Here is a 24,237-nt window from a genome sequence, read left to right on the forward strand (position 1 = left end):
GGCGGTATCCTAGAACCAGTCCACCGCAAGATAGCAAGGATGACTGAACTGTGGAAGAATCAAAGCTCTGTTAAACAGCATACGATTCCTGTCTTCAAACAAGTTATCTCCTCAGGCAGATGAGACTTAAAATGAATAAAAGGAATGAATACAGATTTGGAGATGATGGTTGTTGTGATAGATAATCTTTATTGCGTTTTCTTCCAAAACAGATTTATTCTCACCGAAAGTCATCACAAGAAGATGAAGAAGGAGTCTCAAGGTAAATATTAGTTAGGTGATTTTTTTTTTCTTTTGAGACAGAGTTTCCCTCTTGTTGCCAGGCTGGAGTGCAGTGGTGCAATCTCAGCTCACCACAACCTCCACTTCCCAGGTTCAAGCGATTCTCCTGCCTCAGCCTCCCGAGTAGCTGGGATTACAGGCATGCGCCGTCACTAGTCTCACGACGTTTTAATTAGAATTTTAGAATTAGAGGAGAGCTTAGAACTCTGCCCTCATTTTTCAGTGAGGAAACTGCCCAAGACAGGACAAATACTTAGTTACCCTCATGCTTAGCCTGGCTCCAGTGAAATTAGCTCCCCAGCCAAAAGCTGAGCTGGATGGAACTAACAAGGACACATCTGTTGTCCCCAGCCCTGTGGGGAGGGACAGGAAGGGGAAAGGTTTTGGTGCCTGTTCCTGCTGACGGTGGGCATCAGGCCAGGCCAGGGTCTTCTTGGAGGCTCTGGGGAAGGGGTAAGGAAGGCCACCGGGTGTGGGAGTGAGGGCACTCGTCTCCTTCAAAGCTGATGGAAGGTAGAATATGTGAGTCCTTCCTCGAAAGTGGCAGGAAACACTACTTTCTCTTTTTTATTTCTTTTTTTTTTTTTGCCTGGATCCTAGAAGTGAGGAAACACTATTTTCTCATCTTACTGATTTTTGGGCCCCACTCTATTCCTTTTATGCAAACCTCACAGAATTTTAACTAGAAAGGCCAGGCAGGATGGCTCACACCTGTAATCCCAGCAGTTTGGGAGGCCGAGGTGGATCACTTGAGGTTAGGAGTTCGAGACCAGCCTCATCAACATGGTGAAACCCCATCTCTACTAATCTCCACTGAAAATACAAATTAGCTGGGTGTGGTGGCGCAGACCTGTAATCCCAGCTACTCAGGAGGCTTAGGCAGGAGAATTGCTTGAACCCAGGAGGCGGAGGTTGCAGTGAGCCAAGATCGCACCATTGCACCCAGCCTGGGGAACAAGAGCAAAACTGTCTCAAGCAAAAAAACAAAAAAAAGGAATTTTAACTACGAGAGACCTTAGACAGTATTTCGTCATATTATGACAGGAAAACTGAGAAAGAAAAAGGGAGAGTTGCCCCATGGTCACACAATGCACTCTGGCTTTTCCTATTTTATTCAGATTCAAAAAGAATATGTTGTCCTTTAAACTGATTTCACAGCTCACTCACTCACCAGCGACAGCCAGCCATATGAAGACTGTGAGATAGATAACTTGGCTACCTGCACTCAGGCATTTGCTTGAGGTGATCAACTTATAGAATAAAGTATCTAGAAAGAAAAGAACCACTTCATCTCCCACCCCCCATCAAACGATGCCTGTGAGACTAAGTCTGAAGGGGACTGATATAAAATGCTTCTGCCCAGCATGGCTGTGCAGTTTATTCACTGCACAAGGGCACTTGGCCAAGGGGGTGACTGGGACTGAACATCCTGCCGATGCTCCATGCTGAGCCGCATACAAAGTCCTCCCAGTATATTGTGGGGCCCTTCTGAACAGACATGGAGAGTTTCTGAAAGTCCCACATACATGGGATTATTTTCAGGACCCCAGGTATGTGGTCTGCGGTGGTTCTTCTCACTGTGATTATGGACTGAGGTACTCATTTAGTCCTAATAAGACCAGAGAAGTACATTGTGAGAGACGTGGGAAATGGCAGCATCACTCACTATCTTGTGCATGTGTCTCCCCAGGGGCATTTTCAGATTTCTGCCATGTAGGAGATGCTGTTCGCCAAGTGAGACTCAGGTACTTTGGAGGATTCATTGCTGTGGCCAGGGAAAGCCCAGGACATGCAAAATTAATACTTCCCTTTCTATCTTCTAGGATGGATCTTTCTCATTCAGACAGCCGCTGTGGCTTAAAGATATGTGCAAACCTCTCAGTGCCACAAGAGTAAATAACCAGGCAGAGAAGCTGCACAAGAAGTCATCTAATGAGGAGGAGATCCTCAGCAGGGAACCTGGGTAAATGAGGGGCCCTCACAGTTCCCAACTAAAATGAGGAGGGGGTGAGAAGCTTAATTGCTCCTTTCAAGAATCAAAACCTTGGCATTGTTACTCTTACCACAGGGACAGCGAAGCCCCAACAGAGATGGGGGAGGAGAGTGAAGCCCAGTCATAGGAGAAGAAAGAGTGACCCCAGCCCGCCTCAGGCCTCCTGCAAAAATACGTAGCATAAACAACAAGGGCCATCAGAAAGAAAAGCAGGACTGAAGCCAGCGGTCCACGCATCCACAGAGGCAGCGGGCAGAGGAAGCACAGCGCCGTCGTTCCCTCCCTTGTTTCCCAGTCTTACTAGTCACCCAGACCTGAAAACATATCCTCAGGGGTGGAGATTTTACCATTAAATACTGTTGTTCTCTTGTTCTCGGTGCCCTCTCCCTTGGTTCATCAAGCACCAGTCATAAAATACCACATACTTGACCTCCTGCCCACAGGCAACCTCCCACCTTCTGGCCTCTCTCATGGGATCACCGGGCCTGCCTGCACTGTGGGGCCAAGCCCCGTCTTTTTCCCAAGCCCTCAAGCCCACGCATGAATGTTCATCCAGACTTGGTGGGAGCTTTTCACCCTTACAAGATGGCAAAAGATTCACTTGGTTTTTTAAAAATTTGTTTTTCTTTTTAAAAATCCCAACCCTTGGATAGCAGGGAGATGCTGGAGGGGTAGGGTCAGGAAGAGTATGTGAGAGCAGTAATTTCCCAAGACTGCCCTCTGCGGGACTGTATTTCAGAAAACACACTGGGTGGGGCTACCTCTCCATTCACATGTACTGCCCCAGCCTCTCCCCATCCCCCGCTGATGCACATCCATAGCCGCACTGTTTCACAATGGCAGTAGAATGCTGCAGAAGGCGCAAGGATTCCTCCAGTCCACCTTCAAAGAAAAAGTCACCAATCACATTTGGTAGGTTAGGGAACATTAAACACATTAGTGAGCAGAAGAAAATCTGAATGAACAGGAATTGGTAATCTACCTAACTGAACACAGATGAACTCAGGCGGTTGGTAACAGGAGGTAAAGAACGGCGCTAACTGCAGAACAGCTGCCCCCCACCTTCCCAGGAGCAGTGTGACTGGGAAGCAGCCCCGTGTGCGTGCTGGTAGGGGCTCTAAGCAAAGTGAGCCACCCATCAGTTCCAATGAGTTTGCTGATGCTGGACAAAAGACACCTGTTGTCTAGCTGCCTGCCCCAGTTATCTCCCAAAGTTCGTTACTGAGAATGAAAAGCATCTTTCTCTGTGTAGTGACTTCAGTGGGCCAACAAATATTTGAGTTTAAAGCACAAGACTAAATAGTCATAGGCAGAGCAGCAGCTAACAGTTACAATTTGCTTACTTGATGCTAAACCCTGGGTTAGGCATTTTACAGTCATATCAATTAGCCCAGCAATTCATGGAAGAATAGTTTTTAAATCACCTGACACTTGGGGAGGCCGAGGTGGTCGGTCGGATCACAAGGTCAGGAGATGGAGACCATCCTGGCTAACACGGTGAAACCCTGTCTCTACTAAAAATACAAAAAAAAACTTAGCCGGGCATGGTGGCGGGAGCCTATAGTCCCAGCTACTCGGGAGGCTGAGGCAGGAGAATGGCGTGAACCCGGGAGGTAGAGCTTGCAGTGAGCCAAGATCACGCCACTGCACTCCAGCCTGGGCAACACAGCGAGACTGTCTCCAAAAAAAAAAAAAAAAAAAAACATCATCTGACAGGCCGGGTGCAGTGGCTCATGCCTGTAATCCCAGCACTTTGGGAGGCTGAGGCAGGTGAACCGCCTGAGGTCAGGGGTTCAACACCACCCTGGACAACATGGAAAAACCCTGTCTCTACTAAAAAAATACAAAAATTAGCTGGAGGTGGTGATGCACGCCTGTAATCCCAGTTACTCAGGAAGCTGAGGGAGGGAGAATTGCTTGAATCTGGGAGGCAGAGGTTGCAGTGAGCTCAGATTGGGCCACTGCACACCAGCCTGGGTAACAGAATGAGAGTTCATCTCAAAAAAAAAAAAAAAAAAAAAAGCCAAGACTAGAGATCCTTGCAGTGCTGGGCTCCCGAAGTCTAGATTCCAAGCACTTCCAGGTTCCTATTTTGGCATATTTACATAATTTCACACTTTGATGCTTATAATTTTTTTATATAACCAAAAAAATTTATGAATCTCAAATGTATTTTTTTTTTTTTTCAGAGAGGGTCTTGATCTGTCACCCAGGCTGGACTGTAGTGGTACATTCATAGCTCACTGCAGCCTCAAGTTCTTGGGCTCAAAAGATCCTACCTCAGCTTCCAGAGTAGCTGGGGGTCTACAGGCGTGTACCACCATGCCAGCTACAATTCTTATTATTCCCAAATGCTACCCCACCATATTTCTAAAAACTCCCAAAATAAGATTCTACTTTACCCAGTTTTTACTCTATTGAGCAGTTTTGTCTAAGTCCAGAGTTTTCTGCTGGACCAAACTGTGCATAAACTGTCTCTCCCAGGCTGGTGCCCATCCCTGCCTGTAGCCTGGGAGGGGGAGGGGCGCCGGGGTTGAAGAAAACATGACTGCCTGGGCTAACTCAGTCTCCATCTCACTGATGGCAAATCACAGCTCAGTGGGCCAGCTCTTAAATGAGACCTGAGTGCCAGAGAGGTAGACACAAGGCCAACAGCTACTAAATGAATGAAAATTCAGATTCCAATGAAACCTACTAGAAAAATAAAATATTTTTTAAAAGATGATGAAATAAGGCGATATCTGATTAGAGCAAACATGATGCAGACAGGAAGTGCAGCGGTTCAGAGAAGGGAAGGTCAGGCCACCTGGGGAGAGTCCATGAAAAAGATGGAACGTGCCAGACGCTGTGCCTGGTGCTGGGAAAGAGTTGACTAGGACAGCATCCCTTTCCTCAAAGGGCTCCTAGACTCGGGGGAGGGCCGGACATCTGAATACATCCTGAGGAGACAGTGTGGGACGGCACGGTGGCAGTGGAGCCAGCCCTGGTTCTGTTCTTGGTCGGCTGGAAAGGAGTAGATGTAAGGGATGGCTTAGAAGAAGGGAAGTGGAAGAAAAGTTTTCTGAGCTGACAAGAGGAAGGAAAGGCCTTCTAGACAGGACGCTACCAAGGCAGAGAAGCCCTAAGCAGAGTGAACACCAGACTCCACAGGTTAAGGGCTCAGTCACACAGGACCGCCCCCACATCAGACACCAGGTGCAAGGCCAAGCATCACCTATGCATCTGACCAGCTGGCTATAAACGAGGTCCCAACAGCTCCCTCCTCAGGTTTGAACATTTGCTAGAACAGCTCATGGAACCCAGGAAAACAGTTTTCTTACTATTGCTGATTTATTACAAAGGATATTTTAAAGGACACAAATGAACAGCCCGATGAAGAGATACACAGGGTGAGGTCTGGAAAGGTCCTTGTGGAGTTGGGGTGCACCACCCTCCCGGCACATGGATGCGTTCGCCAACCCGGAAGCTCTCCAAGGCCTGCCTTTCAAAGAATTTTCTGGAGACTTTATCACATAGTCATGATTGAGCTCCAGCTCCATTCCCTACTCCAGAGGCTGGGGAATGGGGCTGAAAGCACAAAGCTTCCACCCATAGTTAGATCTTTCTGGTGACCAGACCCAAATAAAGAGCCCACCAAGAGTCACCTCATGAGAACAAAGGATGCTTCTATCACCCAGAATATTCCAAGGGATTTAGGAGCTCTGTGTCAGGAACCAGGTTCAAGGACCAAATGTTAGAATAAAAGATGTGCAACCATAAAAAACAGCAAGATCATGTCTTTCACAGGAACACGGATGGAGCTGGAGGCCATTATCCTCAGCAAACTAAGACAGGAACAGAAAACCAAACACTGCATGTTCTTACAAGTGGGAACAAAATGATGAGAACTCAAATACAAAGAAGGGACCAACACACACTAGGCCGTACCTGAGGGGGGAGGGTGGGAGGAGGGAGAGGAGCAGAGAAAACTACTGGGTACTAGTCTTAGTACCTGGGTAACGAAATAATCTGTATAACAAACTGCTGTGACACAAGTTTACCTATATAACGAACGTGCACATGTATCCCATAACCGAAAATAAAAGTTAAAAAAAAAAAAGAAAAACACCTGGGAGAAAAGAAAAATGATAAATTAAAAAAAAAAAAAAAAGACAATGCTCCTAGCACCCCCATCATTCAGGAATTTCCAAGGGTTTTAGGAGCTTTGTGTTAGGAACTGGGGGCAGAGACCATATATATATTTCTTCTTATGTTACACTACCCCAGATAGGAAAACAGAAATTACCCTAGCTATTTCAAACAAAAAAGGGTTGTATATAGGCAATTAGTGCTTATCACTGGAGGGGTTAGAGGTGGTGAAGGTTGGGGAGGAGGAGGTTGCACCACTGGCTTTCAGGCTGCTTGATCACAGCTGATTTCCAGAGGATGGAAGAAGTCAGGAAACTTGGGAAACCGCTGCTGAGGTCCTCGCAGCCCCACGGTCCCCAGGCTGGTGACTGGTGGGGGAGTATGGAGTCCAGCTGACTACCAGAGCCTGCACGCCTGCTGCTATGAGGGAGGAAATGATGACTTCTACCTCCTTTACACATACCAAATTTTTTTTTTTTAGATCTGTGGTCTTGCTATGTTGACCAGGCTGGTCTCGAACTCCGAACCTCAAGTGATCAGCCGACCTTGGCCTCCCAAAGTGATAGGATTACAGGCGTGAGCCACTGTGTCTACCAGGTCTGGTTTTTTTTAACTTTTATTTTCAAATAATTTTAGACTCACTCTTCCGCAAATAACATCTGACACAACCATAGTATATCATCATATCCAGAAAACTGAAATTAGTACGATATTATCAACTAAAGACCTTATATGGATTTCATCGGTTTTTATATAAATCCGTGTGTGTATGCGCATAGTTGTATAAAATTTTATCACGTGAATGGATCTGTGTAATCAGCCACCACAATCACTGTTGTACCACCACAACGAAATTCTTTTGTGCCATGATTTAATAGTAACATCCTCCCTAGAGGCCTAACTCCTAATAACCACTGATCTGTTGTCCATTACTATAATTTTGCCATTTCAAGATTATTCCTATGTCATTTTTAACTTGAGAAAAAAAATTTAATTAGAAAAGAATATTATATAATATTTACTAAAGGACTAATTAACTTCACAAAAATAGATGGCCCTTTAAATGAAAACATTTTAAATTCAAAATAGTCTCTTTATTAACTTATTAGGAATGGAGTCATCAATGAACAGAAATTTTAGCAGGGGAAGCATTAAGAAAACGTGACATACAGAAGTCTTTACCTTGGTTGTGGAGCTGTCACTAGTAAAGAGTCGTGAACTTCTTCGAGGCAGTGCGCTTGGGGGAGATGTAATAGTGGGGCTCAATACCTGAGGTGGTGTACTAAAAAAAACTATAAAGGAAGACATTAATATTTTACTTGATTTATGACCATTAACCATTGTCTCAATTTGGGTATATTTTTAAAACATACATTAATTATGTAAGTACTCTACATCAGTTCTTTTCGTGGTTTCTCCATGAAAACACAGTATTTAAAAATGAGGAACTCAGACTGGCTTTCCTGCTTCTCAGCTTGCAGACGGCCTCTTGTGGGACTTCAGCTTATGATCATAAGTCAGTACTCCTTAATAAACTTTCCTTCATATAAAAAATAAAAATAAAATGACTTGTTACTACAAAATAGTAAAGAATATAACACAGATCTTCACTCTCTCTGAAATTGTTAATTTGAACTAAAAATAATCCTCATAAAATTCTGGATCAATAAATGATAAACACATCTATAAATCAATTATTTTTACCCTTCATTTGCAACTATAACAGATTGGAGAAAAATGAAAAGACAGTTGGGCAAAGACAGTCTAAATGTGGGGTATTTGTCAACAAATAAATACCACTAGAACAATTGATACTTGAGAAGTTATCTCCCTGTAAATTCAAATAGCTACATCAAAGGTTTATTCTGTTCAGAGCAAAAGGAGCCTCTGTACATTTTCACTTTAAAGGCAAACCCCGAGATATAAAGCAGTCTTAGGAGCAAGCAAACCTAAAATCTGAAACAATCGAGAATTGACAGTGGGTAAACTTATGGACTAAAGTATCTAAACTTTATAATTTATGGGAAATCCTACTAGCTACCTGAGTCTGGGTCAAAGAATTTCAGAAAATAAAAAGATATATATTTTCATCTTTTATGATATGTACATATATAATATGCATATATACCTCTATATATGCATGTGTGTCTATGTCTCACATACACAAGAATCCTTTTAATCTGCATCTGATAAGCTAGGAGTTTGATAATGAAAGGCTTCCAAAGTTCAAAATTAGATTTCCCTTTATATGGAGAAAATGACACACAAGCTTTCTTGGATGATTTAGCTAAAAGTACTACGCCATTCTAATCATCTCTAAAAAAACTTTCTAAACAGAAAGAACAGACTTCTGCCAGTCATGACAGAGTAACATGGAATACATTTATTCTCCCATTTCAGATAACTACAAACTGAACCAAATATATGGAACAATGGTTTTCAGACACTGGACAATAGGCAAAACATTTCTGAGGACGGCTCTAGGGCCACCGTGCAGGAAAAAAGAATGCAAATAGAGCTCGGTGGTCCCACTGTGTTGAAAAGAAAATGTTGAGGATTTGAGAAAAGTCAAAGCAGCCAGAATTTGAAGGCAGAGCACCAGAGAGAAGAACGGGCTACAAAGAGGGGACCTACAAAGATCTGCAGAGGGCTTCCCTGGACTCTTCAGTTGAAACTGCTCAGTGTAGGTGTTTGAGTGTTATATAATAAAGAATCTGTCTGGTCCACGCCCCAGGCTCCTGAGATCTACTAAGTTCTTGGAATTCCTCAAGTGACAGGGAAGTCTTTGTTATTCATTGCGAGCTCCTGGGACCCTGCCTGAATTTATGCTAATGAAGTAACTCCTAGGTAGTTTCTGGACGGGGGCTGGCCATGCTGTAAAGGTCAGTCATGTGGCCGGGCGTGGTGGCTCACACATGTAATCCCAGCACTTTGGCAGGCCGGGGCAGGCGGATCACGAGGTCAAGAGATCGAGATCATCCTGGCCAACATGGTGAAACCCCGTCTCTACCAAAAATACAAAATTTAGCTGGGCATGATGGCCAGTGCCTGTAATCCCAGCCACTTGGGAGGCTAAATTCAATCTGTTTAATTCCTGAAACAGAAAATTTCTACCAAGTCATTCACGATATATTATTTAGTTCAGATCATTCTTTGTAGTTTTCATAACATTTTGAACACTAGAATATAAGACACTTACAATTGTGTCCTGGGGTGTTTCCGTAAGAACTGTCTCAGGCTGTCTGTGAGATAAACTATGATTAGGTACTTGTGTTGTGCAAGAGTTGGGCAGACAGTTGCTAAAGTTCTGTAAAGATGTGAATTTAAATGTTTGGTCAAGATCTGGCTTTTCACCTGTGAAGACAAAAAAAAAAAGTTTGTCTCTGAAGAAGTGAGGATTACATTTTTTTCAGGTATGCATAAGTCAGGAAATAGGCCTTATCCAAAATTTTAAATTCTCCTGTCCACTTCTGCTAATCAAATTTACTCCCTAAAAGCCCATCTATCAATGTATCATAAAAGTTTACTAGTAAGATAAAGCTGTAAATTTAGAAAATAAACTACAAGAACCCTAATTTTAAACATAACAAATCACAGAAAAATGCAGATTTCTGTGTTTGTTTTAAAGCTGAAAATAAGTAGATCTCATTTTTCTCAAAGTAGGAGATGAAGTTGAAGAATTAAAACCCATTACATTTTACAGTGAAGGTTGAAGCCCTTCTCTCTCTCTATATATATAAATATAAATACAACAATGTTGAAAAATGGTCCTTCATGTATCTCAAATGTACTGAGAAATTCTCTCCCTATACTGTTCAGGTCTTGTAAGTTTCTGCTCCAGGCATTCTATTAATTGCATTAGAAATTCTATTAATTATCTTATTCAGAAAGCTATTTTTGCTAGTGTTAAACACACAATATAACCCATTCTAGAGGACACCAGATACTTGAAAGTAGATGGGCTAAACAGAAAATCTACTGCATTTAATCTTTGTGTAATTTTCAGCTATATGATTCTTGAAACATACCTATGATTCTAACTTATTTTTTATTTTCAATTTTAACTTGGAAAAATATTTTTCTTGGGGGTAGATGATCTGTATTGCTCTCCAAAAATTAAGTAGCGGGAAAAAACCCCACCCACCTACCTATTTCACATAATGATTCAAAAGGAGACCAGAGGAAAGGATTTAAACTAAGGCTCTTTTGATAACATTCTGATCCTTTGGCAAGCCGATCTGTCTTGCTGTGGAGAGAAACAAGTAGATTAAATAAGCTACAAACCTCAAAACTTTTATCATAAACTTTTAGTATAAAAAATTAGGTAAAAGTTACAGAAGTTCGGAGAGCACTCTTCGTGATGCTTCTCTAAATTACCAATTTCTCCTATCTACTAATCTCCAAATCAAGTGAAAGCAAATAGAACATGAATCAAAAGAAATGCTTACAAAATAAACTATCGTTGCCTTCTTGAATATTACTATTACTTTAAACTTCCTGTCAGATATTAGAGTTATTAAGGGAGATATGAAAAACATTCAAATTCTTCAGTATTATTATTATTTTCTCTTTTTGGAACAAGGTCTGGCTGTATCATACAGGCTGGCTTACTGCAACCCGTATTTCCCAGGCTAAAGCCATCCTCCGACTTCAGCCTCCTGAGCAGCTGGGACTACATGTGTATACTACCACATCCAGCTAATTTTTGCTTTTAGAGACCAGGTTTTGCCATGATGCCCAGGTGGGTCTTGAACTCATGAGCTCAGGTGATTTACCTGTCTTGGCCTTCCAAAATGCTGGGATTACAGGTGTGAGCCACCACACCTGGCCTTTTTGTATTTTTTGTAGAGATGGGGTTTTGCCATGTTGCCCAGGCAGGTCTCGAACTCATAAGCTCAAGTGATCTGCCCACCACAGCCTCCCAAAATGCTGGAATTACAGACGTGACCCGCCGCACTTGGCCTTAATTTTTAACGTAACATTCCCAGTGGTAATTCTGAAAGTGATTTAAATGCTTTAAATATAGCATAAATGATCAGTTGTTTTTTTTTCAGGCTTAATTCACTTTATTTTTCTTGTATAAATACGCTATGTTGTAGCCACAGCCGGAGCCTGGATCCTCTGCACAGAGACTCTGGTGTGGGTCTTGAGGAGGTCGTTAGTGAATTCCTGACAGGGAGACTTGGTGAATAGTCTCCTTCCAGAGGTCCGGGGTCAGGTAGTTGTAGGTCTTAGAGATGGCATCAAAGGTGGCCTTGGCGAAGTTGCCCAGGGTGGCAGTGCAGCCCCTGGCTGGGGTATAACCGTCATTGATAGCAGCCATCATGAGCAGCTTCTTGGGCACTGGTGCCGAGAAGATGCCATTGCCCGTGGGGGCAGGGATGAGGCGCACCAGCACAGAGCTGCAGTGGCCTGTCACCTTGCAAGTGACGGTGTGGGGCTTGCCAATCTCATTCCCCAGTAACCTCTCCGCATGGGGACAATGGAGAGCTTGGCCAGGATGATGATGGCCCCACAGATGGCAGTGGCCACCTCCTCCGAGCATTTAACACCCAGACCGATGTGGCCATTGTAGTCCTCGATGGCAACAAACGCCTCGAACCTGGTGCCCTGGCCGGCGCGGGTCTGCTTCTGCATAATCTTCAAAACCTTGTCCTTGAGAGAGGCCCCCAGGAAAAAGTCAACGATCTCAGATTCCTTGATGGGCGGGGAGAAGAGACAGATCTCTTCCAGGGACTTGATCTTCATGTCCTCGACCAGGCAGTCCAGCTTGGTGATGGGAATCTACTCCTTATCCTCAGCCTTGCCTCCATGAGCTCCATGGCCTCAATCCCGGCCCCATCCACGGCTGCGACCCCGGCCCCGGATGCCACTGCTGAAACCTCTGCGGAAGCCACTGTGGTTCCCCATCCCAGGGTCCCCGGGCCCCCCACCCCCGGCTACACTGGCATCATTCACCATTTGGTGTGTTCTCAGATAAGAGTTTTTTCTTTTTTTAAAAACAAAGTAGAGGTGGTAGGTCTTTTTCCTCCCCTCCCCACTCAAGATCTGTTTGTGGAGGATCTGTTTCCTTAATGAAAAGGAAATTTTATGTTTCTTTGTAAATCAGGTGTGTAAACGCTTACATATGGAATCTGGACAATATTCCTGGGAAAATTTATACTTGGAAAAATCTGGGGATTATCAGAACAGTATTGCTGCCTCTTTAGATTTTTTTTTTTTTTTTTAAGAATCTGGCTCTGTTGCCCAGGCTGGACAACAATCTCAACTCACTGCAACCTCCACCTCCTGGGTTCAAGTGATTCTCATGCCTCAGCCTCCCGAGTAGGTGGGATTACAGGTGCACACCACCATGCTGGCTAATTTTTATATTTTAGTGGAGACAGGATTTCACCATGTTGGCCAGGCTGTTCTCGAAGTCCTGGACTCAAGTGATCCGCCCGCCACAGCCTCCCAAAGTGTTGGGATTACAGGTGTGAGCCACAGCACATGGTCGCTAATTATTCAATAGAGAGATGAAAGGGGACAAAGATGTAAGAAAAGTAAACTGCTGGGGTACTCGAAATTTAGATCAAAGTTTTTATTAAAATTGAATGATACACACAAAACCTAGCCAGAAGTTTCCTAAAGAACTGGCGTAAAAAATATTATTTAAGTGGTATTGGGAAGAAACAGGTTAATTTAGGAATCAGACTTAGTATCAGTTGTATCCTAAACATAGAAGTCTCATGTGCTATAATAGACAAAAAGACTAAAAAATGTTTATCCTGGAGATAGAAAAGAAAACCTAACACACCTTAGCTACAAAACCACATATATATGTATAGATTACTAGGTGCAATTCTGGTATATAATGGCTAACATGAAAAGCCAGGATTGGGGTAGGGTTGTTCCACTTTTGATACTCAATCTTTAAATCTTGATGATGAATAAAAATAACCCTTGGCCGGGTGTTGTGGCTCATGCCTGTAATCCCAGCGTTTTGGGAGGCTGAGGTGCTAGGACTGCTTGAGCCCAGGAGCTTAAGACCAGCCTGGGCAACACAGGGAGACCCCATATCTACCAAAATCAGAAAAATATAAAAGAACCCATCCATAGTCCTCTGAAGAAGAAGAAAAAAAAACTTCCTTCTTTACATATATGTATACATACACACACATACCTTTCTGAGGAACTGATTTAACTGCAACTTTAAAAAAAAACTTTATTAATGATTTTATCTTAAAATAATAATACACATATAGTTCAGTGCCACATGACATTCTGTTCAAGGACAGATCACATGTATGACAATAGTCCCATAAGATTACTTGTTTTGTTTTGAGATGGGGTTTCACTCTGGTTGCCCAGGCTGGAGTGCAATGGCATGATCTCAGCTCACTGCAACCTCTACTTCCCGAGTTCAAGTGATTCTCCTGTTTCAGCCTCCCCAGTAGCTGGGATTACAGGCTTATGCCACCAGGCCCAGCTAATTTTTGCATTTTTAGTTGAGGTGGGGTTTCACCATGTTGGCCAGGCTGGTCTCAAACTCCTGACCTCAAGGGATCCAACCATCTCAAAGTGCAAGGATTACACGTGTGAGCCACCATGTCCAGCTGTCTTTCAAACATAGCTATATCCTATAGCTTTTCTCAACCAAATCATTGTATATCCTCCCTACTTTCCCAACACCATTTAATGAAAATCAAACAAAAAAATTTTTTTAATTGCCTACTAAGTTTAGACCATTTAAATTGTTTGAAAAGCACAGGTTGGATGACCATAGTTCTCTGATTTTCTATGAAGATTCTAATTTCAAAGAGTCTATCTTGCTAAACTCTCTTATATATATGTGTATATGTATATACACACATACACATATATATACACACATTCATACCGGTTTTAGGTCCAAAAAACTATGGCAATCATAGCCATAAGGAAAACAGACCAAAAATATGACCCAGGCACAATGGCTGACACCTGTAATCCCAGCACTTCACGAGGCCGAGGCAGGTGAATCACTTGAGGCTAGAAGTTTGAGACCAGCCTGGCCAACGTGGTGAAACCTCATCTCCACCAATAATACAAAAATTAGCCAGGCATGATGGTGCACGCCTATAATCCCAGCTACTTGGGAGGCTGAGACATGAGAATTGCTTGAACCCGGGAGGCGGAGGCTGCAGTGAGCTGAGATCATGCCACTCCAGCATGGGTGACAGAGCGAGACTCTGTTTCAAGAAACAAAAACAAAACAAACAACAACAACAAAAACAAGAAAAATAGACCCAAAGTGTTCAGCAGAGAGAAAAACATTAAAGAGTGAAAACTTATTATGTATCTGATCTATACTAAATATGCATATTCTATAAACACGTATATTCTACACTTTGCATGAATATTTCAAAACTAAACAAAGAATTAACCTACCAGGTTTTAGAAACCATCTCTACTTAGAAAAATTTCTTCTAAAAATAAACTTCTGGCCGGGCGCGGTGGCTCAAGCCTGTAATCCCAGCACTTTGGGAGGCCGAGACCGGCAGATCACGAGGTCAGGAGATCGAGACCATCCTGGCTAACACAGTGAAACCCCGTCTCTACTAAAAAATACAAAAAACTAGCCGGGCGCGGTGGCGGGCGCCTGTAGTCCCAGCTGCTCGGGAGGCTGAGGCAGAATGGTGTAAACCCGGGAGGCGGAGCTTGCAGTGAGCTGAGATCCGGCCACTGCACTCCAGCCTGGGCGACAGAGCAAGACTCCGTCTCAAAAAATAAATAAATAAATAAATAAATAAATAAATAAACTTCTTTCAAATAAGCAAAATAAAGCATTATAAAACTTAATTACCATACAGGCATAGGATATAGTGAGCTGTATAGTTACAAATATATAGTAAAGTACAGATCTAGATAATGAATATATGAGTATTTACTGTATAATTCATTCTTTTTTTTTTCTTTTGAGACAAACTCTTGCTCTGTTGCCCAGGCTGGAGTGCAGTTCACGATCTGGGCTCACTGCAACCTCTGCCTCCCAGGTTCAAGCAATTCTCCTGCCTCAGCCTCCCAAGTAGCTGGGATTACAGGCCTGCAATACCATGCCTGGCTAATTTTTATATTTTTACTAGATACGGTGTTTCACCATGTTGGTCAGGCTGGTAACTGTATACTTCTTTCAACCTTTCTGTACATTTGAAATTTTTTATAAAATATTGAGGAAAAATGGAGAAAAAAATTTAACTATCAAAAATAGAATTAAACTCTCCTAGACATGCATGTATATAAAAACCAGAGAGCTATACATTAGAAATGAAGTATTTTGTTTGAGAGGTTAACATCAAGTCCAAGTTATCAGGACAGGCTACGATTCTGAAATTCTTATTATCATGCTGCAAATTATTCTTGGCTATTATCAGAACACCCGTAGATTCCATTGTTTTCATCTGACAAAACTCCAAATTAGCTGGGCGCAGTGGATCACGCCTGTAATCCCAGCACTTTGGGAGGCTGTAGGTGGAAAAATCATGAGGTCAAGAGATCAAGACCATCCTGGCCAACATGGTGAAACCCCTTCTCTACTAAAAATACAAAAATTAGCTGGGTGTGGTGGTGCATGCCTATAGTCTCAGCTATTCGAGAGGCTGAGGCAGAATCGCTTGAACCAGGAAGGCAGAGGCTGCAGTGAGCCAAGATCATGCCACTGTACTCCAGCCTGGCGGCAGAGCCAGACTCCATCTCACGAAAAAAAAAAAAAAAAAGAACCTCCAAGTTACAGAACACTATTAGATATTATTTTGGGTATTTACCTGGACTGGGTGGTCCTAAACTATCATAGCCAAGATTTTGGTTACCAGAGAGAACAAATAAAGATAACGGTGGGGGACTGGTGTTTTAATGGGGGATTCGTCTATCTGAATGTTCAATTCACTGACAATACACTCCTTAAAAAGATGCTGAGGGGATTAAAGAATTGTAAAATACCTCGCTGAGCACCTGGCCCACAGTAGGCACTCAAAAATGTTAGTTACCCCTTCTCTTCCCCATCAATTTTCAATTCTTGTGAATCCCTCCTCTTCTAGTACCACGTTGACGTTATGCCTTAACAAAAAAAAAAAAAAAAAAAAAAAAGGAAAGAAAGAAAAATATATTTATGTCATTTTTGGGGTCCAGATCTCACCATTAAATCCAAGGTGCAACTCATCTTACTTCCATGTACTCCGTGTAATACTAAGAGGATAACTGCAGGTTGCAAGGCAATCTCACAGCACACAAATTTTAGTCATCTAACTTTCTAAGAACATATTGTGGCCTAAAGCTCAATGCTCTCTTTGTTGTTCTCGATTACTACAAAAGGTTTAACTACTTTTTAAAAGTACATTACATGAATTATACTGAGATAGAACATGCTCATTGTAGGAAATGCAAAAAATATGAAAAGGAAACCAACTACAATTCTACTATGCTGACTGGTCATTTGTCAATGATAAAAGCTGATCCAGTTGGTTATTTAGAGGAAGAGAATTTAAGTATCCCAACGACCCAGGCACAGTTTTTGCATGGTACTTTACTTAATTCTCCATGATGACAATTACCAATTGCCCTATATGAACATTTTTAGTTTTTTACATTCCCCCAAATCAGACCACTTAACACTTTTGATTATCCATTCCTGTTTTGATTTTCTTCTTTAATTAGGATTACACTGCATATATAATTTTATACACAGACAAGCTCACCCTGGAAAATATCTTTTTTGTTTTTGTTTGTTTTTGTTTTTATTTTTTATTCCGGGAAATATTTCTAATTCAACATACTTTATAAAATCATATCTCACATTGTCTTTTAGGGGTCTGAAGATTGTTCTCTGTTATTGTACTAAAACACAGGAGAGCAAAAAGGGATTTATCTATTTTAATGTCATGACTCATACAAGGAAATTAAGGGGGAAAGTAAGCTGGCTGAAATTAATACAATATCCTATGATTTGATCTATAGGGAGGGGAGAGTAAGATGGAGATTGTGTTATTGCAATTACTGATCCCCCAGAGACTTCTGAACACTGAAACTTTTCTAATAAAAAAATTACACATTTTTCTAAACAGATCTAAAAGAGGAATACTTCTAACTAACAAATATGAATAAACATAATTCACAGTAACTAAAAATGCTTTTTTCTGAAGACAAAATATATTTGTGCCCAACAGTATTTATATATGAGAGCCTATCATTCTCCAAAAATATGCATGAATTCACAGGAATATTGATGTAGAACATGTGAGAACAAGCTTGGATATAGCTATCTGGGTATCTTTATTAAATATAAACATTCCATTTTTAAGCAAATGGAGAATGGGGAAAATTAATAGGATTATAAGTATAGCAGATAATGTATGCAGAAGAGCAGAACTCAGAACCGGGCACTTGAAAGTGTACTTGCAGAATCTTACCTAATCATTTTATCCAAGTTAAAACTGAAAAGGCACTACAGTCGGCCCTCCGTGGCCAAAGGGTCTGCATCCTTGGATTCAACCAACCTCAAATTGAAAATACAGTATTCTCAGGATGCAGAACCCTTGGATATGGAATGTCACCTTTTCATATCAGCAGGTTCCACAGGGCTGACTGCAGGACTTGAGCATCCACGGATTTTGCTATTTGCAGAGGGTTCTGGAAGCAATCCCTGAGAATACTGAGGGATAGCTATATTAGAAAACACAGGGGCCAGGCTCGGTGGCTCACACCTGTAATCCCAGCACTTTGGGAGGGAGGCCGAGGCGGGCAGATCACGAGGTCAGGAGATCGAGACCATCCTGGCTAACACGGTGAAACCCCATCTTTACTAAAAATACAAAAAATTAGCCGGGCGAGGTGGCGGGCGCCTGTAGTCCCAGCTACTGGGGAGGCTGAGGCAGGAGAATGGCATGAACTTGGGAGGCAGAGTTTGCGGAGCCAAGACTACGCCACTGCACTCCAGCTTGGGAGACAGAGCAAGACTCAATCTCAAAAAAAAAAAAAAAAAGGAAAAAAGGAAAGCACAGGTAGTATTTATTAAACATGCACAGAATACATCTGGCAGGATAAAAAAAAATATAGCAATAACGATTGCCTCTGGGGCAAGGAAGGTCAGATTGGAGATTATGAAGGAGAAAGATTCATTTTTCACAGCATACCCTTTTATACTATTTAAACTTTTAAGATATATATGTATTTATAACTTAGAAAAATAAAAAGAGGAGTTGAGTAACAAAATAAATAAGGTGACATTGTATTATAACCTAATAAATATCCAATTATAACCCAATAAGTGTAAATATCCATGAATCTATACTCATAGAAATAAATGTCTGAAAAAAATAAATCTTCTGTGTAGAAAAATCCCAAATAATTGATGTAGATATTGCCCCTTCAAGAAGGTAGAACGTAACTCCCCACCCACCAAGTGTGGCTGTTTACAGTGACTTACAGTATTGGGGGTTTGAGGAGATGGGGGAGGATGTGGGGAAACCTGACAAACACTGCCTCACCCACAGGACCAAGGTTAACATCATCAGTGATAAGTCACGAGGACAGCATGCACTCTTGATAAGAAGATGAGAACTGCACTTCACCTCTGTGGTCTTCCTCCCCAAAATGCAAAAACCTAGGCTGACCATGAGAAAAACCCATAATGATGGCTTTCTACAAAATACCTAACCAGTACTCCTCCAAACTGTCAAGGCCATCAAAAACAAGGAACGTCTGAGAAACCGACAATCCAGAGGAAAACATGATGACTAAATATCATGTGGTATAGGATGATGAGGCAGAAAAAGGGCATCAGGTCAAAACTAAGGAAATCTGAATGAAGTATGGACTTGAGTTAATAACAGTGTATCAATACTGGTCCATTAGTTGTAACAAATATCCCACACTAAACTAAGACGTTAATAACAGGGGCAACCAAGTACAGGATATATGGAAACCCTCTATTATCTCTGGAACTTTTGCATAAATCTAATTTACTCTAAATTTAAAATTTTTATTTTTTGCAAAAGGCAAAACGTTCAAAAAGAATATTATTTCTTAAAATTAAAAGTTGGAGGCTGGGCGTGGTGGCTCACGCCTGTAATCCCAGCACTTTGGGAGGCCGAGGTGAGAGGATGACGAAGTCAGGAGATCGACACCATCTTGGCTAACACAATGAAACCCCGTATCTACTAAAAATACAAAAAATTAGCCGGGTGTGGTGGTGGGCGCCTGTAGTCCCAGCTACTCAGGAGGCTGAGGCAGGAGAATGGCTTGAATCCGGGAGGCGGAGCTTGCAGTGAGTTGAGATCATGCCACTCCAGCCTAGGCGAGAGTCAGAGACTCTGTCTCAAAAACAACAACAAAAAAATTAAAAGCTGGAATGCCAAAAAAGTTTAAAAAGATACTTGAATTAAAGAAACAAACTAACATATTGGGGAATATTAGTGATGACCCAAGGCAGAAATAAAACACTAAAATGTATAGCATCCCTAATTTACGTGGGAATGAACAAAGTTCTCTTGGGAAAATGAAATACGGAGAACCAAAGTAAAATATACACACAGCCACGCACTGCACAATGTTTTGGTCAACCATGAACCATGTACATGATGGTGATCCCGTAAGATTTTATGTATTACCTTTTTAAACGTTTAGATATGGTTAGATACACAAATACTTACTGTTGTGCTACAACTGCTTATGGGATTCAGTACAGTCACATGACGTACAGGTTTGCAGCCTAGCAGCAATAGGCTATGCCGTATAACCTAGGTGTACAGGAAACCCTACCATCTAGGTTTGTATAAGTGTACTCTATGATGTTCACACAATCATGACATTGCCAAATGACACATTTTTCAGAATGTATCCCCATCATTAAGCAATGCAAGACTGTACTTGAAAATTTTAATCTATTTTCAAATTTTGCAGTGATTTCATACAACAGTTTAGCTCAGACTTAACAAAAATAAAATGAGAAAATGCCCTCTCACCATTAGCTGCCGCCAGAAAGGATTTGTTACTGCCCCGAGCCTTATCGGTCAGGCCTTCGGTTATATCCATGTGTCGGTGGATTTCTTCACGCATTTCTTCCAGAATTTTGCAGATCTCTGCTTCCCAATAATCTTTGTTCAGACAGTCAATTAATTCTGCAAGCTGGACCTTTGTGCTGTAGTACCAAATTTTCTTTTCATTTTCATTTCTGTATCTTCTTCTCTATTTAAAAATGGGGGGAAATACTTTATATGGTTGACATAATGCCGCTTATCTGACAGTTTCATCTACCCAGTGAAAAGTTAAAACAAAGCTTATGCACTAAAACTCAATATATGTGCTCACAAGAGATCCCTGCAGGTCTTACTCAAACTAGATTGACTCTGAGAAAGGACATCTAAAAAACATGACACAAAGAAAGATGACCTCAAAATTCAGAACCACGTGAGAGTACTCTGTGGAAGCCAGTTTCAGCTACATCTCAATCAACTTTAAGATCATCAATGTAACAATGAGCAGAATGTATTTAGAATTATTTTATTTTATTTATTTATTGAGACAGAATTTTGCTCGTTGTCCAGGCTGGAGTGCAGCGGCGCGATCTCAGCTCACTGCAACCTCTGCCTCCCGGGTTCAAGCGATTCTCCTGCCTCAGCCTCCAGAATAGCTGGGACTGCAGGCATGTGCCACCACGCCCGGCTAATTTTTGTACTTTTAGTAGAGATGGAGTTTCATCATGTTGGCCAATATGTTCTACCTTTCCTGACTTTGTTATCCGCCCACCTTGGCCTACCAAAGTGCTGGGATTACAGGCATGAGTCACCGCACCCTGCCTAGAATTATTTTAGAATAAAACAAATTTATTTTAGAGACAGAGTCTCACTTTGTCACCCAGGCACCATCATGGCTCACTGCGTACTCAGACTCCTAGGTTCAAGCAATTCTCCTGACTCAGCCTCCCAAGTAGCTAGGACTACAGACATGTGCCGCCATACCCCGCTAACTTTATAATATAGTTTAGAAATATTTCCATCAAAATGGTGTAAATGTTTGCTAAGTTCTGGTTCTTGAAGGAGTTTTCTCAAATAATATCTCATCCCTCTTCTTTACTTCTGGACAATCGAAGCCCAAACTGGAGAGAAGAGGAGCTTCCTCTCCTGCCTAAAACTCTCCTAAGGTTTCATTCACTTTTAATGGATTTAAAGACTTCAACAGAGATGGTCACTAACTTAAAAGAAACAAGGCAAATTAATGTCTAAGACTAGACATAAAGGAATACATATAATGGTATTTCTGTTCCCACTCAAAAGGAATTCTAGAGTATGTGTGAGGCAATTGATGAGAGTGAGTCTGATTTTCCCGTTTCCTCAATGGCAAACTGAGGGAACTGCAAGAACTGGGCTTTAGGAGAGATCTGGCTTTAAATAGGCTCATTTGCTTATAAGATATGTGGACATGGAGAAAACACAAGCTCTCTGAGTCTCTAAGACATTTTATTTACCTCACATGTAAAATGAGGATATAATAAAACCTGCCTGCAGGCCACTATAAGACTTACAGGCATAATGATAAGGCATCTACTATAGTGCCTGGGCACATCAGTGATCAATAAATGTTAAATATTATTATTAAGGTAATAAATGAATAAAAATTTAGCAGCATACCAGGAATGAGTCACTCAGTAATTCTGAAGAAAGAAGTGCTATATTAAATCATAGATAAATAAAAGGATACTGGTGGAGTACCCTGATTCTGAAAATCTGAAATCCAAAATGCTCCAAGATCTAAAAGTTTTTGAGTGCCAACATCTGTTCAAAGGAAATGCTCATTGGAGCATTTCAGATTTTCAGATTAGGAATGATCAACTGGTAAGTATAATACAAATATTTGAAAGCCCATAACACTTCTCATCCAAAGCATCTTAGATAAGGGATGCTCAATCTACACAGTATTCACTGACTTATCATTTTTCTTCTTGAAGCCACGGAAAGATAAATTCATTAAAGCATAAAGCAGCAAAACAGCAAACACCACGCTAGTCCATTCAAAGAAAAGTTTTTTTTTTTGGGGGGGGTGGGGGATCTGTTTTGTTTTGTTTAATCTTTCTCTTTTTTTGGTGGGGGTGGTGGTGACGGAGTCTCACTCTGTTGCCCAGGCTGGAGTGCAGTGGTGCAATCTTGGCTCACCGTAACCTCTGCCTCCCAGGTTCAAGCGATTCTCCTGCCTCAGCCTCCTGAGTAGCTAGGACGACAGGCACATGCCACCATGCCCAGCTAATTTTTGTGTTTTTAGTGGAGATGGGGTTTCACTATGTTGGCCAGGCTAATCTCGAACTTCTGGGCTCAAGTGATCCGCCCATCTGGCTTCCTAAAAAGTGCTGGGATTACAGGCCTGAGCCACCCCGCCTGGCTACCCTCTTCAAACAAAATATGGGCATTTCCATTGCCTAGGTCTTCACCTTGTCTACTTTATTGACACATTACTTACCTAGTCCCTGGAGACATATACACATTTGCCACCCTTAGGGCTCAATCAAATTGTATTGAATGCATTTATTTGGCAATTAGTCCTTGTAGTTTAATTTTCATTTCATGTATGTGTTCCATTTTCCTAACTAGATTGAAATAAGCCCTTTGATGTACAGAATCCTGTTAAGTATTTTTCTTTCTTTTTTTTTTTTTTAATTTTGAGACACGGTCTTGCTCTGTCACTCAGGCTGGAGTGCAGTGGTGCAATCATGGCTCTGTGCAACACCCACCTCCCAGGCTCAAGCAATCCTTCCCCCTACCCCTCTCGCATAGCTGGGACCACAGGTGCACACCACCATGCCCGGCTACTTTTTCAAATTTCTTCTAGAGGCAAAGTCCTGCTATGTTGCCCAGGCTGGTCTCGAACTCGTGACCTCAACCTATCGTCCAGCCTTGGCCTCTCAAAGGGCTGGGACTGCAGGTGTGAGCTATCGCGCCCAGCCAACCATTTTTCTTTAAATTACTTTTTGGTTGTCACTTATCTCAATAAATATATGTTTATAAAACCTTTCTCTTATCTGAAGGGCTGACCTCAACCACTCAGGGTTGAGTCCCTGTGATAAGGTTTCAGGGCGCCTGAAATGTCATCATGATTCGTTCCCTGGGCTAAGCTGAAACCTAGTGACTTGTCGGGTCAATAAATTAAGGTTATTTCCCGATAATACAAACATGTAACACCGTGAAGTAGGTTTTAGGCAAGATTCCGTCTTTTCCACTGCAAAGGAGAGGTAAGTTCTTGCTGAAGTGGCCGAGATCCTACCTGAGACACTGGGAAGGTGGCGGGAGATTGGAACATGCAGTAGTTGCGTTCTGGAGTTTACTGAGGCTTTCCGAGTGGGGATTCCGCGCAACAGGTTTTAGGGCCCCCCTCCCTCCGGGCAGGGCATCCGGGGGCGTGGCTCAGACACAGATCTGGAGCAGCTGTCATCTGAGTAAATTTCAGGACTCCAGCTGCAAGCTTTGGAGTTTCCTAAATTCTGGAGGCTTGTCTCCCTGTCCCCCGAACCCGACTAATTTCTCTCGGTCGCTGGCGCCGCTCCTCTCCCCGACTTTTTTTTTTTTTTCCTATCTCTCGCTGGCTCTTTCAGCCTCAGTTTCCCTAGGGGGCGGGAGGGGAATGATATTTGGGGGCTTTCCTACCTTCCTCTCCGAGCCGCGGAAGGTGAGACGCGGAGAGGTAGTTCGGTCGGCTTTGGGCTCCAGTCAGCGCTCCGCGGAGACTGGTCTCCGAAGGCCTTAGACCCCGGGCATTTCGCGAGCTGCGCGTCTCTCTCAGCCGCGCCACCGCGCAGGGCTGCGCCGAGCCCAAGCGCCGCGGGCTCTCCGCTC

General features: G+C 42.3%; 2 protein-coding genes and 1 long non-coding RNA gene across 19 annotated transcripts in view; 2 read left to right on the forward strand and 1 right to left on the reverse strand.

Moving 5' to 3' along the window:
• LOC102139567 (leucine-rich repeat-containing protein 37A) overlaps window positions 1-9,132 on the forward strand; it is an 82,516-nt gene extending 73,384 nt beyond the window's left edge. For 10 of the 13 annotated variants that reach the window (XM_074020032.1, XM_065531792.2, XM_074020026.1 and 7 more), the window contains 4 exons: window positions 213-262; window positions 1,973-2,027; window positions 2,106-2,245; window positions 2,351-2,647. In XM_074020032.1, coding sequence (XP_073876133.1) covers window positions 213-262; window positions 1,973-2,027; window positions 2,106-2,245; window positions 2,351-2,402 — 297 coding nt within the window. In that variant the 3' untranslated portion in view covers window positions 2,403-2,647. Of the gene's footprint in view, window positions 1-212; window positions 263-1,972; window positions 2,028-2,105; window positions 2,246-2,350; window positions 2,648-6,884; window positions 7,001-8,803 lie in introns of those variants that run through there. The other 3 variants (XR_010581924.2, XR_012425987.1, XR_012425988.1) reach the window with 2 other exon arrangements.
• The window catches only part of LOC135967731 (leucine-rich repeat-containing protein 37A3-like), a 99,058-nt gene that overhangs the window by 13,041 nt on the left and 61,780 nt on the right, over window positions 1-24,237 (forward strand). The gene's annotated exons all lie outside the window — the stretch shown is intronic.
• Window positions 2,877-24,206, reverse strand: LOC135967732 (uncharacterized). 5 transcript variants are annotated; one of them, XR_012425998.1, is made up of 9 exons: window positions 24,049-24,206; window positions 20,380-20,602; window positions 16,361-16,477; window positions 10,552-10,649; window positions 9,603-9,757; window positions 7,777-7,943; window positions 7,586-7,695; window positions 3,700-3,789; window positions 2,877-3,157 (listed from the first exon to the last, which is right to left on the reverse strand). It is a non-coding gene; the product is annotated as an uncharacterized lncRNA (long non-coding RNA). The 5 variants fall into 5 exon arrangements; XR_012426001.1 differs by lacking the exon at window positions 3,700-3,789 and having other exon boundaries at window positions 16,408-16,477; XR_010581928.2 differs by lacking the exon at window positions 3,700-3,789.

The sequence above is a fragment of the Macaca fascicularis genome, chromosome 16 (genome assembly GCF_037993035.2).
Source record: "Macaca fascicularis isolate 582-1 chromosome 16, T2T-MFA8v1.1".
Classification (NCBI taxonomy): Eukaryota; Metazoa; Chordata; class Mammalia; order Primates; family Cercopithecidae; genus Macaca; species Macaca fascicularis.